The sequence below is a fragment of the Petaurus breviceps genome, unplaced genomic scaffold (assembly GCF_028583685.1).
Source record: "Petaurus breviceps papuanus isolate PSGF00001 unplaced genomic scaffold, PetGlider_PUasm1.0 99, whole genome shotgun sequence".
Taxonomy (NCBI): domain Eukaryota; kingdom Metazoa; phylum Chordata; class Mammalia; order Diprotodontia; family Petauridae; genus Petaurus; species Petaurus breviceps.
Window position 1 is genome coordinate 435386 of NW_027187465.1, and position 13771 is coordinate 449156.

A 13771-nucleotide genomic window follows, 5' to 3' on the forward strand; every position below is an offset into this window, starting at 1 on the left:
AGGAGACTCACGAAAAAGAGAGATGCAGGGAGCCCCCTCTCAGACCCGGGACTGGCAAAGGAGACTCACAAAAAAGAGAGACGCAGGGAGCCCCCTCTCAGCCCCAGCACTGGCAAAGGAGACACTGGTCAGGCATAGTCAGTGACGGAGGGGCTGTGGGAAGACAGGCCTGCCATCCTGGGAAGCAATGGGGACTTGAGAAAAGCTACTCCACTGTTCACACTCATGATCTCAGGGCCAGGTACACAAAAAAAGAAAGGTCCACTATGCCCCAACAAGGAAGGCTCCCTGCCCATCTCTCCCCCTGTCCCACATCATCAAATGCCCACTGGACATTTTAAACTGAGTGTCTCAGAAACACCTCAAACTCAACATGACCAAAAGAGAAGTCGATTCTTTCCCTGCCCACCCCCCCCCACTTCCTCCAAACATCCCTCTTTCTATCGAAGGCCCTGCCATCCTTCTGGTCTTCCAGGATTTTAACTCTGGCATCACTCTCGACTCCTCACTCTTAGGCACTCTGTGTAGCCATAAATTGCCAAATCTCACCCTCGCTAGCTCCATTTCCTTTCTCCTCCCCCCGAGACGACTGTTACCTGCCTCCCCATCCCGGACACCATCCCCCACAGTCACCAGCCATTTCCCATCAGTGTAGGTCTGGAGGCATGGCACGTCATCATCCCCTACTCAATAAAGATGCACATGTCTGGCTTTTAAAACTCTCCATAAGTGGGCCCCACACCCTCTGCAGCCTCCCTACTCCCAAGCTCTGTTTCCCACACATGATGCAGCATTTCCCATCTTGGTGCCTTTGCTCTATCCCCCACGCCAGGAATGCCCTCCCTCCTCCCTCTGCCTCACAGAATCCCGGAGAAAGAAGCTCAAGCACCACCTTCTACAGGAGCCTTTCCAGACCCCTGACCTCCCCCAAGGCTGCGTGCACCCTCCTCCAGCTTCCATGCTGTCCTTGCCCCCCGCATGGCCTGCAAGCTCCCTGTGAGCAGGGCTGGTGGCGTTTCTCTGTCCTCATAGCCCCAGGGCCCAGTCCCTGATGGGCACCTCCTAATGCTTAAGAGGGTGCCCCTGAAGCAGGCTACGGCTGAATAGGGTGTGGTTCGTGAATGTAGTGAGATTATCGTACTGTAAGAAAGAGCATGTGGGAAGAGCCCAGAAACCCCGGGAAGACTTGTATGAACAGATGATCCCGATACAAAGGGCAGACACAGGAGCTAAACTCAGGTTAAGGGCCAGGCCCATCTCGGCCCCTCAGATCAGATGAGCAGGGGCCCGGGGCCCAATGTCACACGCACGCCTGGACGCAGTCGCCACGCCCCTGGCGCTGTTCTTCTGGCCTGTCTCCCTTTACAGCAGAAGCTACGGACTTGGGGGCCAAAAATACCCATTATCTTTTCCAAAGTTCCCTTTGAAAAGGCACATCTGTCTGGAAGCAGCCACAAACTGGTTCATGCCCTGATTCCTGGTTAATGCCCCTGCCCAGATTAGCTGACAACGCCACTGAGTGCCAGCCTGGGACACAAGCAGGCCGCAGAGGGAAAGGGGGCGCTGATTCGGCCTTCCTTTGCGTGCCCGGCCCCTGGCGCCCAGGGTGCTTCTTGGCACCCACTGGTGGTCTGGGCCCATGACAATAATCCCTGGCAGCCACTAAGTCAAGGAGCACCATCCCTCTGGGGACATTTCGTCACCCTCTGGGTCAGTCCAAGATCTCTGAGATGGCGCCCACTCTGGTATTCTGTGATTCTGTTAGGACAGCAAAGGAAGGCCACTGAAGCATGTCTTCATTTACTTCAGCTTTGTTCCCCCCAATCCCCGAGAGCCTGCACAGAGGCCTGCACACAGTAGGCAGGCACTATCGCAGAAGGATTAATCAGAGAACACTCTGATTACCCAGCACCTTTTAGCACCAGCTCCTCTGGGCTCCTAATTGGTACTAAACTGACCGTCTTGAATTTCACCACTGTTCCTTGCCAAGTCTGCAGGCCAGATAACAAAAAAAAGAAAGAGGCCTCCCTCCTGGGCCCAGGAGAACTGAGAAGCAGATGCTTTTGTCATTTTTCAAAGCTCATCCATGGGAATGCATCTTCAGGAAGCAAAAAAGGAGGGGAGAGGTGAATGAACAACCTCTCTGGTTTCCCAATCCGCAGAGAGGGGAGAATTCCAGGAGGGGTCAACATGGCAGGCATGGGCCTTGGGGCCAAACAGACACCATCAATGTGACCTCCAAGGGTCCTCTGACAGAGGCCTGCCTCAGGGAGTCTGATAAGCTTTGTGGATGTGGAGATCAGGCCTCAAAGAGGGCCAGACTACACCCAAAAGAGTCTCCAGACTCTTCTGGAGTCTGCAGGAGGGCAAAAACATAGCCCATGTTTCTGCCAAGAAGTTGTAAAGAAAAGGGAGGAAACCCAGTGCCTTGGCAAAGGTCAGGATCCATGATGGAACGGGGCCCACAACCTAAGATTTTTTTCAACAGATGAATCGTTTTACTGAAATCTTCACATTTTCTTTCTCTCTCTCTTTTTAATTCTTTGTCACAAGGTCTGGCTCTTGGGGAAGGTCCGGGGTGGGGGAGCCTCAGGGATGCCCACCTGCCTCTTCTTTCTTGCTCCAGTCCCCTCACAGCACCCATGGGACTGGTCACCAGGCAGAGGCACCCTCAGGGCCAGCTGAGCTGCAGGGGCTCTTCTGTGGAAAGACCGGACCCGCGTAGGTCCAAAGGGGCACAACCTGCTTTAGCGGAAGGGCCGCCCCCCGCAGTAGTATGGCTAGCACTGAGGAAGGATCTGACCCACAGAGACCAGGCGCACCCCATCGGCAGGAACTGTCTTCCTCACATGTGGATCAGTACCCAATCATGCCGCTTGTCTGGATGAATGTGTGAATTCTTGGCTATGAGAGCCATCTTTTCCTCTGACCGCCACACGTAGCTGGCTCAGTCCTCAGGTCTCAGCCCAGGGGTTTATGGTCTTGGCATCAGGAAGAATTCAGCAGAACTCCTGACCCAATGGCAATGCTACCTGCACGGGAGCTCACTGCCTCCTCAGGCAGCTCTGTGAGAAATGTCTTGCTTGTATTGACTTAAAAATCTGTGTTCCAGAAATTTCACCCAATGGGTTCTGCTTCTGCCCACCAGGAGTGCCCAGAACCCATCGAAGCCTTCTGCCATATAAGGGCAGCTATGGTGACTCCCCAAGTGCTCCTGGGCCCAATCAACACCTCCAGGTCCTTACACTGGTCTTCTGATGATGGGTCTCAGGGTGCATCACAGAACACAATGGCACAGCTGTGGGTTGAGCAGGGCAGAGGACAATGGCACCATTTCCCCTCCCTTGCTCTCTCTCTAGCAATGCAGTCTGCACTGACTTTTTGGCTCTCTGGCCTCAATGTACTGTCTCATGGGTCCTGGAGGGAAAGGTGCAGGTACCTCAGGCACCACAGAGTTCAGCTCTTATTTTTTTTTTCCTTTTTGGAGGGCAATTGGGTTTAAGTAACTTGCCCAAGGTCACACAGCTAGGTTTTTTGTTTGTGTGTGTTAAGTAAGTGTCTGAGGCCAGATCTGAACTCAGGTCCTCCTGACTCCAGGACCAGCAATGTACTCACTGCGCCACCTTAACGCCTCAGCTCCTCTTATTTTACAGATAAGGAAGCTGAGACTAAAAAAGGTGAGTGATCTGTGCAGGGTCACACAACTATTCAGTGCCGGAGGAAGGATCTGAACTCGGGTATAAAGAGCTATCCCCACTCTCCACTGACTTTCAGCTGACCGTCCATCTACTCTCTGTGTCTTCGATGGGCCCTTCTGGGCCTGTTGTCTCCCATGCTGGTATATAAGCTTCCTGAGGACAAGCACCAGGTTTTTCTTTTTCTCAGTATTCCCAAAGCCTGGCACCCCCAGTGGGAAGCACATGCGGGCTGATTAACGTGTCTTGTGGGAGGCTGCCAGGAGCAGGAAAGCCCAAGCAGTGACCCGTGCATGTTCTGGGATGGGGAGTTGGCTGCTAAGAATAAATTCACATTTTCAACCAAAAGTGACACACCAAGCAGTGACTGCTCTGGGTTAGCTCCTTCTGGTGGCTGCTGCTGCTGACCCCGAGGCCCACCAGCAAGGCAATGCTGCTGCACAGGACTGCCCTGCCCCCGACCCCATCCTCCGCACCACCTCCGCCTTCAAGGCTCCTCCGTGCGGGGGAGCTCCCCCTCTGGCTAAGCTGAAGGGCTGCCTAGGAAACCATGACATAGGCATTTAGATGCCGAGGATCAGGAATGAAAGGTTCAACTCCCTCGACCTTCCCCAGGTGGAAGAGGGCAAGCAGCCCTGAACAGCCACCCTAGCAGAGTCCTTGGCTACTAAGAACAAACAGGGAAGTGGGTGCTTGGTCTCCTGGGAGTCTGCGTTTCCCCTTCTCTGACTTGGCGCCCAGAGATTCCAGGACAGCTCAAGATCCAGAGCCCTCCAGCTACCCCTGACCCTTTCCTTCCTCCCTCCCACCCCCTGGTACCACTTCTGCTTCCTTCAGGGCCTGATGAAGCAATCAGCACACAATCCCCCCAGCAAATTCAAGCAACAGCCTCAATGGTCCATTTTCTCATTTCCCAGAACTCCCTACCTGGTTGTGTCTGCTCCCCTGGGCGTTCTGTGACCAATGCTGGAGGCATTTACGTAATATGGCTTCCCTGGAAAACAAGAAGGAAACTCTTAAGAACATTTGGGGGACTGCATGGTCATGGGCTCACCTCAGCTTTGTCACCTGTTAACAGTAAGCCCAGCAAATGTCATCCTCACCCTCGAGGAAGGAAACTGAGGCACAGAGCGGGGAACTAACTTGTGAGTGAACAACACGCCGGTGAGGGTCTCAGGCAGGACCTGAATGAACCAGGCCTCCCAACACTCCCTCGCCACCCCACACTTGATCTCCCTTAAGAGAAAATTCAACTGAGAGGTGCCTAGGTCCCTGCAGGAAGAGGAGGCCGGTGCTTGGTCTCAGGTACTCTGGCAGAAAACCTTCCTTATGTTGGCAAGGAAAAGGGGAAATAGGGAATGGGAGCTCTAAACAGTCAGGGGCCTGTCACCAGAGGCATGGCCCTGGGCAGGCTGGAGTGCCCCCCAAGGCGTCTCGTTCTGCTCAGGATGGGCCACTGAGCCTCCAGATCTCAAAGTGCCCTCCCCACTCGGAATCTTCAGGCTCAGTCTAGGGATCCCTTACAGATGAGATCAACAGCTGCCCCTATCCCGCCAAGCTTAAAAAAAGCAATGTGTAACCTGGGGACCTGAGAGCGCTTTCAAGAGATGCTGAAATGAAGGAAATGGGTGTTGTGATGGCACATGTGCTGTGGGGCAGGAAGGTGCCCATGGTGTCTGAGAGAAGGCAGCAGCAGGGCCGAGGTTTATTCTGGAGAGCGATTTGGAACTAGGCTCAAAGGGCCATCAAACTGGCCTGAACCTTTGACCCAGCAATACCACTAGTAGGTCTGTACTCCAAAGAGATCATGAAAAAGGGAAAAGGATCTACATGTAACAAAATATTTCAAGCAGCTCTTTATGTGGTGGCAAAAAACTGGAAATTGAGGGGATGCCTTTCATTGGGGAATGCCTGAATGAGTTGGGGTATATGATTGTGATGAAATACTATTTACTGTGTTCTAAGAAATGACGAGGAGGTAGTTTCAGAAAAACCTGGGAAGTCTGATACGGGCTGATGCAAAGTGCAGTGAGCAGAACCAGATCTCTGTAAACAATGACAGCAACACTGTACAATGATCAGCTGTGAATGATGTACCATTTTAGCAATACAATGATCCAAGACAATTCTGGAGGCCTATGATGAAAAATGCTCTCCGCCTCCAGAGAAAGAACAAGGGAAGTCTGAAGGCAGATCGAAGCAGAATATTTTTTGCTTTATTTTTGACATGGTTCTTTTTTCGGTCTATGTTTTCTTTCACAACATGACTAATATGGAAATATATTTTGCTTGACTGCATATGTATAACCTATATGCTTGCCATCTCAGGGAGGGGTAAGGGAGAGAATCTGGGACTTAAAAATAAAAAAAAAACCAGGGGCGGCCAGGTGGCGCAGTGAGTAAGAACACCGGCCCCAGTGTCGGGATGGCCTGGGATCGAATCCGGGCTCAGACACTTAGCACCCACCCAGAAATAACTGGCTGTGTAACCTTGAACTGCTTTAAAAAAAAAAATTTAAAAAAACAAATGTTAAAAATTGTTTTTATGTGTAACTAGAAAAAATATAAACTTAAAAAAATCCATTTGGGGTTAGTTTGAGGTTTCTTTTTTACCTTTCCTATAACTTCATTCCTTTTTTTTTTTTTTAAAGCAATTGGGGTTAAGTAACTTGCCCAAGGTTACACGGCCAGTTTTTTTTGTGCGTGGGTGTTAAGTATCTGAGGCCGGAACTGATCCCGGGTCCTCCCAACTCCAGGGCCGCCACTTTATTCACTGCGCCACCTAGCCACCCCCCTATAACTTCATTCCTGATTATATGTGGACTTAATGTGGTTGAATTTTTATACTTTTCTAAGATTTTTTTACATTAAAGAAATACACAAATTAGAAAATAAACGTTTCGCAGTCTAGCCATGTGCGAGACATGATGGGGAAAGAGGCAGGTGGTCTGGGCATGAGGCAATTAACCTTTAATTTGAGAATTGATCAGATTATACACAAACTGTCAGAGCTGGAAGGGGCCTGGGGACCACCCAGCCCCAACTGTGCGTTCTATAGATGAGGAAGCTGAGGCTCAGAGGGGGGAGGAGCCTGGCACCCAAGATCATACAGTCAGCCCCACTGACGTTCCAAACAACTGCCTTCCAGTTTATTCAAGATAAACAGTCCTTGCTAAGGGTTGTTCATCAGGCCAACACAGCTGGGCAGAAATCTCTCTGGAGAACATGCGATTGATTCACTTCGCCCCAATCCGACATTCACCAAACAACCTTTCAATCTGGAATCTGGTCACCCAAGTGCCCCACTGAGAAGTAGAGCATGGAGGGGCCTGAGCAGACGCCACCCCAGCTGTCAGGCCAGCTGGGCCCCCTCCCTCCTGACCATCAGCCCTCCCCATGAAGTTAAGATGTTCCCATTCTGGCTTAGAGATCAGTCTCTCATGGGTTAATTAGTGTTAATGACACCCTGGTGGTCTGTGCAGGCACGTGCAAGTGCACACGCACGCACACACACACACACACACACACACACACGCACACAGGTTTAGGGCTAGAAAGTCCTTAGGGGCCACCAACCCTGATCCCCTCATTTTAGAGATAAAGAAACTACAGCAAAGATGACTAAGTGACTGTCCAAGACCACAAAGCTGGGCAGTACCTAAGGCAGGATTCAGACGTGGGTTGACCTAACCTCCCCCCTACAGCACCCTGCCTCCAGGCCACCACACACCAGCCCTGGATGCGGCCAGGCCAGCTCACTCACTGCCTGCCTCCCCAGAGAGCCCTCTGAAGATGGCAGCCAGCAGGGCCATGGAAGGCCACATTCCCTCTCCACTATGCCCCCCTCTCCTGACTGAGTACAGCAGACCAGCTGGTGCTAACCCACCTTGCTCCATCCCCTTCTCTTGTGCAGAGAGCTAGCCATGGAATTCCTCCACTGAACTGATACACACCCACCCAAAAGGAAGGAAATCCACCAGGAAGAAACAAAAACCATCTCTGCACAACAACCATCCACAGCCGGGGTTTCACCCCTTTCGTGATGAGCAGAACCAAGGAAATGGCAACACCCACAATGACCCGAATTAGGCAGCCCTGTGATCATTCCATGACCAGTGTGGCTCTCCCTCAAGGGGGCTGACAAGAGGAAAGGCAGCAGCTTCCGGGAGGATCCCAGGCTGGACCACAGTACCTGTAGTGGCTGTGTGCACGGAGGAGCTGGGGCAGTTGCCTCTCATCCTCTCTCTGTTCAGCTCGAGCACACCAGCAGCGCCAGAACCTCTGCAAAAGCTAGAGACAGAGACAAGGACACACGTGAGGGGAGAAGGGGGACCCTCCTGTGGCCACCCACAGTAACAGTGGCTCTTTAAGATTCATGAAGAAGAGGCGCTTCCTCCTCAAAGCCCCCAGGCCATCAGAGGAGATGTGACCCATCTTACAGGTGGGCAAACTGAGGCACCCAGATGGGATCGGCAGCCCAAATTCAGCATGCCTCCTGCCAAAGGGAGAGCAGGGGGGAGTCTAGTCACAGGAATTCAGGCAGGTAGGCACACTCCCAGTCTGGGCTGCGTTAAGGTCAGAGCCGTGCTCTTTGACTCTAGACCTCAGACTGCGGGCAGCCTCCCCTTTCTTCCTTCTGCTGCCTTTTCCCCACTGCTGGAGGCCTCGAGGCTCAGCAAGGGGACTCATCCAAGGTCACAGCTTGTGAGTGAGTCTGGAGTCCAAGGCCTCCAGGTTCAGTCCTATGTTCTTCCGTTGGTCCCATCAGGAGAACCGGAACCCTTGAGAAGCAGTAACTAAGATAACACTATGACCCAAACAGTCGGAGAAACAGCAGCTGCTGTGGCTGGGAACATAATGAGAATACAGCCAGTGGCACCCCCCAAGTTTCGGGGTCCTACAAAGCAAACACAAGGCAAGCCCACTCCCAGGGCCTGAGCCTGAATGCCTGAACAACGGTCCCAGGACAAAGGGAGACAACCTCACCATGGCCTGATACTGCCCATGAGCCAGATTCTTCTGTAACCGATGGAGACGGGAACTCTCCACGTGGTCCTGCAGAGCCCTGAAGCAGCTGAGCTGGGGGAAGAGGAGGAGAGCCGGATTCAGGGAGAAGCCATGTGCCCGAGAGGTCCCTGGATGGACACCAAAGGCCTCCAGTGCCCACAGCTGCCACGGAGGAGAGCCGGATTCAGGGTGAAGCCATGTGCCCGAGAGGTCCCTGGACGGACACCAAAGGCCTCCAGTGCCCACAGCTGTCACCACGTCTTTGCTGCTTCCCCCAGGCACCTTATGAGGGGCTGCTCACACTGGAGGTATGACCCGAGTGCACAGCTCAGAGACAGGAGAGGCTCCTGCCCTCAGGAGGGACACAACACATAACAGAAGAGAAAGGTGTGACCCCTTTCAGTGAGCAGCAGTTGTGGATCTGGCGTCAGATGCCCAGATGCCCACTAAGACCAGGGGAAGGGCCAAAGAAAATGAGGCCACCAGGCCCCAGCTAACATGCCCAGTGTTACTCAGGGAAAGCCACTTCCCTTTGGCAGGGTTCTGCTTCCCTGGCTGTAAAATGAGAGGACTGGCCTGAAGGATCCAGTCCTAAATCTCGAGCTGTACGTATAGGAAAGGGACAAAGTACTCTCTCTCCATGGAGGGAAAGGTCATTTCTGGAGAAGAGAGAGGGAATCATGGCCACTGCACTGGCCCGGCAGGGGTGCAGGACAGCAAGGGGTACGCCTCAGGTACTGGAAGCAGCAGAGAGGAACTGAGGCACAGGGCAGGAAGTGGGAAGTGAGGCGAGAAAAGGAGGCCAGTCCAGGCTGGGGGAGACCTCAGAAAAGGGCAGGCCAAGCAGTATTAGGAGGCCCCTGAAGGCATACTGGTAAACTTGTTCACTTGGCAGTGGTGCAAAGGGTGAATTCGAGGGGAAAGGAAAAGAGCTGCTATCAGGATGGGGCCTGCCTCACAAAGGGATGGACCACTCTGCTTATTAAATGAGGCTATTAACCCCTGAACTCTGTAGCACTGAACCCTGTGGCCACAAATAAGACTCCACGTGAGGGTTCTGAAATCATAAAAAGAAGCCGCTGCCACTCAGAGGCCCCATCCTTGGCCGCCACTCAGCAGAAACACACCTTCCTTTGCTAACCTCTATCCCTGCTTTGCAGCTCTGCCTGGCCCTGGCACTAAGACCAGGGGAAGGGCCAAAGAAAATGAGGCCACCAGGCCCCAGCTAACCAAGAGCAAAGTGGGGAACTGGAAGCCACGGGAGGAACAGAAACCTGGGGGAGCCCGGCCGGTCTAGAGAGAGAGCCCAAAAGGATCACTAAGAAAATAGGAGGGGCTCCCTAATCAAAGACTCCCATTATCTGTGACCACAGGAAAAGAGCCATCAGCAAACAACACCCAACAGCCCACTGCTGAATGGTGGCACATTAACATAACAGATACTCTGCTGCAGCAAAGACTGATGGGGAAGAGGAGCAGAGAAACTGGATGCACCTTTAGGGAACCATCAGGGTGGGAGGGCTCAGACACTAGAGGACTGGCCCAGAGCCACACAGCTGACAGGAACCAGAAGCAGGCCTTGGTGAAGCGGGCATTTACATGGGGCTGGGCTAAACATCAAGTTTCTCCTCCTGGCCTTCAAGGCTCCCCCAGCCTGGCCCAGTGTCTGCCCTAAACTCCAGCTTTCCCCAGTACATTGGATCCTCCTCCAAACCTGTGAGGCAAAGGCTACTATTATCCTCATTTTACAGACAAGGAAGCTAAGGCAGGCAGCTCATCACAAGGGAGGGTATGGAGAGAAGTGAAGATGGGGTGAGGGGGAGAGGGGAGAGGCTCCGCTGGGGAAGTCTGATTTAGGAGAAGCTGCTGCAGAGAGTAGCATGGCCTGGGTCAGACACACTCACAAGGGGCCAGGAATCAAACAAAGGCATAACTGGGAAATGCCTGACAAAATAAATAACAACATGTGGCCTAGAGTAAAAGGGCCAGCATTCAGGGGTTATTAGACCCAAGCTGCAGCGTCAGCAGCTCAAGTGAGTGGTGGCGGGACAAGGGAAGTGAGGGTCCAAGAACAGAGACAGTGACCTGAGGGTTGGAAGGACGGGGCCTCACTGAGGACAAAGAACAGCCCAAGGACAAGGGAGGCCGAGGGACAGAGGATGACAGGGGAGGGACAAGCTTCTAGGTCACATCAGTGAAGCCTCTGTGGGCCGCTGGCAAGAGATGACGCCCACGCCTAGCTGAGGGGAGCACGGGGAGCAGGCCACGATGCAATGGGAATGCAGGGCATCTGAGGGAACATCCAAATGTCACGTCCTCGTACGAGGGCAGGGGGCGCAGGTGGGGCACGGGCACGGGCATGTGATATAAAAACAGGAGAGGTCAATAAAAACGTTCTCAAAAAGTAACAAAGGAAGTAGGAGCAGGAGCCCCCCACAATGTCGCAGCAGCGCGGGAGATGGGGACAGCCGGTCACTGATTACAGTAACCGTGTTCAGGCCGCAATGTCCCTCCCCCTTCTCAGGACAGGTGAGGGCTACGGACATGGAACGCTGCAGATGTCACAGGGCTGTGGATGGGGAAAGCTACAGACATGGTGGGGCTATGGACACAGAACACGGCAGACATGGTGGGGCTGGACAGGTGGGGGGCTATGGACACGGAATGCTGCAGACGTGGTGGGGCTGGATGGGTAGCAAGGTTATTTTGGGTGAACTACGTTTTGGCCTTCCTTTCTCCATTCCTTCTAATAAAAGGTGGCACTCTGGGAGGGGGAGAGGAGAAGGACATACTGGAAAACAAGAGGGATGCGAAGACACAAGAGAAACTTAAAATTGCTAATTAACTTCATTGCGAAGTGGTTCAGGGGGTTGTAGGGAAGCTCCAGAGGAGGCCTTTCCCCACTATCGTGAGCCTGTTTTCTATCACTCTCCTTTCCAAACACACACTTGTCCCTTCCCCTCCCCACTGAGACACTCCTTGTAACAAAGCATTTTTTTAAAAGTTTAGCCACAGTCCTCGTCCCTCACCCCTGCATGGCAGGGAACAGGGGAGGGCGGCACCACCCTGGGTCATTAAAAGAACAGTGTTCAGTGTCATTTTCTTCTTAAACTGAGGAACACACTGCAGGTGGAAGGGCCCCTGGAGAGGCTCCAGGACTGCTGGCGGAAGGGATGACTTCTATCATCACTGACAAAAGCATGGGACACAACGCCTGTGCTCCCACTAGGCCCCCTGGGGGGGCAGGCGGAACTCTTACCACCAGCCGCTGTCGACGGTGCTTCTCTGCCAGGTCGCAGAAGGCCGCGTCCTCAGCAGAAATCAGCATGTCTGTCATGAAGTTAAAGACTTTTCTTAAGTGGTGCTCCCCCACCCCCCGGAACTGGTGTCTGACCACAGGGATGAGCCAGGCACCTGGGAGGAGATGCTGCCAACTGGTGGAACGTCCTTGATCAGAGCACCCTGGAGCCAGAACCGCCGGGGCAACCAACCAGACACCTGAGTCCTTACATTGAGGCCCAGACGGACATCCTGTGCATAACACAGCTGTCCAATATAATCACTAGCATTTATTATGGAGTCTGTGCTTTCTCTGGGCCTGTGTGAGGCCCTGCAGCCCCACCAACAAAGCAGAAATACCCCTGACTTCAGGAAGCTGACCTTTCCCGGTGGGCGGCCCCCTCCTCTGAAGGTGCGCTCCCCTCCTCTGAAGGTGCGCTACCCCCAACCGGGCAAGTGGAAATAAGCTGCAGTTTAGTAAGAAGAGGACAAGGCTATCGTGGGAGGGCCCCTGCCAGGGCGGGTGGACCAAGAGACAAGGGGCAGACCCCGCCCTGGTGTCTGGGGGAGCCCCTGCGGAAGTTCATGGGATCACAGACTCAGAGCTAGGAGCGACCCCCTACCTCTTCCAAGGTCAGTGAGGACTTATGGGGAGGCATGACCACAAGCTGACCCTGAAGGGTCTGTGCCTCTGGAGGGCACACTCAGGCCCTGAGAGACCAGGGCACCCGTGGGAGGCTCATGTGTGTCGCCTCCTCAGAGGCCAGGACAACCTGCTAGATTTCTCTCCCCAGGACAGTGCAGGACACATGGCAGACACTCAGCAGGAAGCAAGGGGGAACCGCGCTGTTCCTAGGATGACTGCTGGTCAAGGCTCCTGTCTCCCAGCCCCAGCCAGAGCTGGGCTGCCACCAGCATTAACTGCAAGGCGCCCTAGTCCCATCCTCACTCGCCTGGCCCAGGCCAGCTGACCAGGAAGGATACAGCGCTTCCAGCGCTCAAAGGCCTGCCGCAAGGTGATCCGGGCCGCCAGCACCTCAATCCGTGCCTGGTGGGCGTGAAGGCACTTCCTCTGCTCCCAGGCCATCCGCCAGACCAAGAAGCCAGTACGGACCATGACAGCACAGTGGAATTGTCCAGCCAGCCCTAGAGAGAAGCACACAAGAGGAATCTATCGGCCTGGGGACAAGGAGAAAGACCAGGGGCCCCACCCCATCACGTGCCCGAGGTGGCTACAAGGGGGAAAATGTCAGCGGTTTGGAAGCAGGAGACCAGCAAGAGGACTCCCCAGCTGGGTAAAGAAGGTTCTGGCTATAGATGGACAAGTGTCTAGGCTCTGCTGTCTCAAGGGGCCTCTGTGGAAAGGATTCTGATACTGGGGCCATGGCAGGGAAACGCTGACCCAGCGTCAGGCTGGGAAAAGCCTTCTGGGGCCAGGGCCTAACCCTGGCTCCCTGAACACTGTCCTAAAATAAGCAGGCTGGGGCTGACAACCAGGTGTGGCCAAGCCCTTTCCCATCTAAGGATGATGCAACAAGGCCCATGCCCTGGATGGCTAACACACACTACCTGATACTGGGGGGAAGGGCCAGGCCTGCCTCCAACCACACAGAGACACGTCACTGACATGCTACCTCCAAGATCCCAGGGGCTCTCTGGCGGGGGTCCCGGCAGAGGGGGGGGGGGGGGCATCCGTCAGGAGCACGAGGTAAGCCCGGCCTCCTCCACTCAGACATGCCCGATGGGCCACGGCCCTCCTCGTCAGACCCCTATGGGCCACGGCCCTCCTC

General features: G+C 54.0%; 1 protein-coding gene across 1 annotated transcript in view; it reads right to left on the reverse strand.

The window, feature by feature from the left end:
* SFI1 (SFI1 centrin binding protein) overlaps positions 1-13771 on the reverse strand; it is a 60874-nt gene that overhangs the window by 25881 nt on the left and 21222 nt on the right. Inside the window, exons 10-14 of the mRNA XM_069081546.1 lie at positions 12966-13127; positions 11962-12032; positions 8682-8774; positions 7888-7985; positions 4623-4689 (exon numbers count right to left, since the gene is read on the reverse strand). Of these exons, the coding sequence (XP_068937647.1) occupies positions 4623-4689; positions 7888-7985; positions 8682-8774; positions 11962-12032; positions 12966-13127 (491 nt within the window). The remainder of the gene's footprint in view (positions 1-4622; positions 4690-7887; positions 7986-8681; positions 8775-11961; positions 12033-12965; positions 13128-13771) is intronic.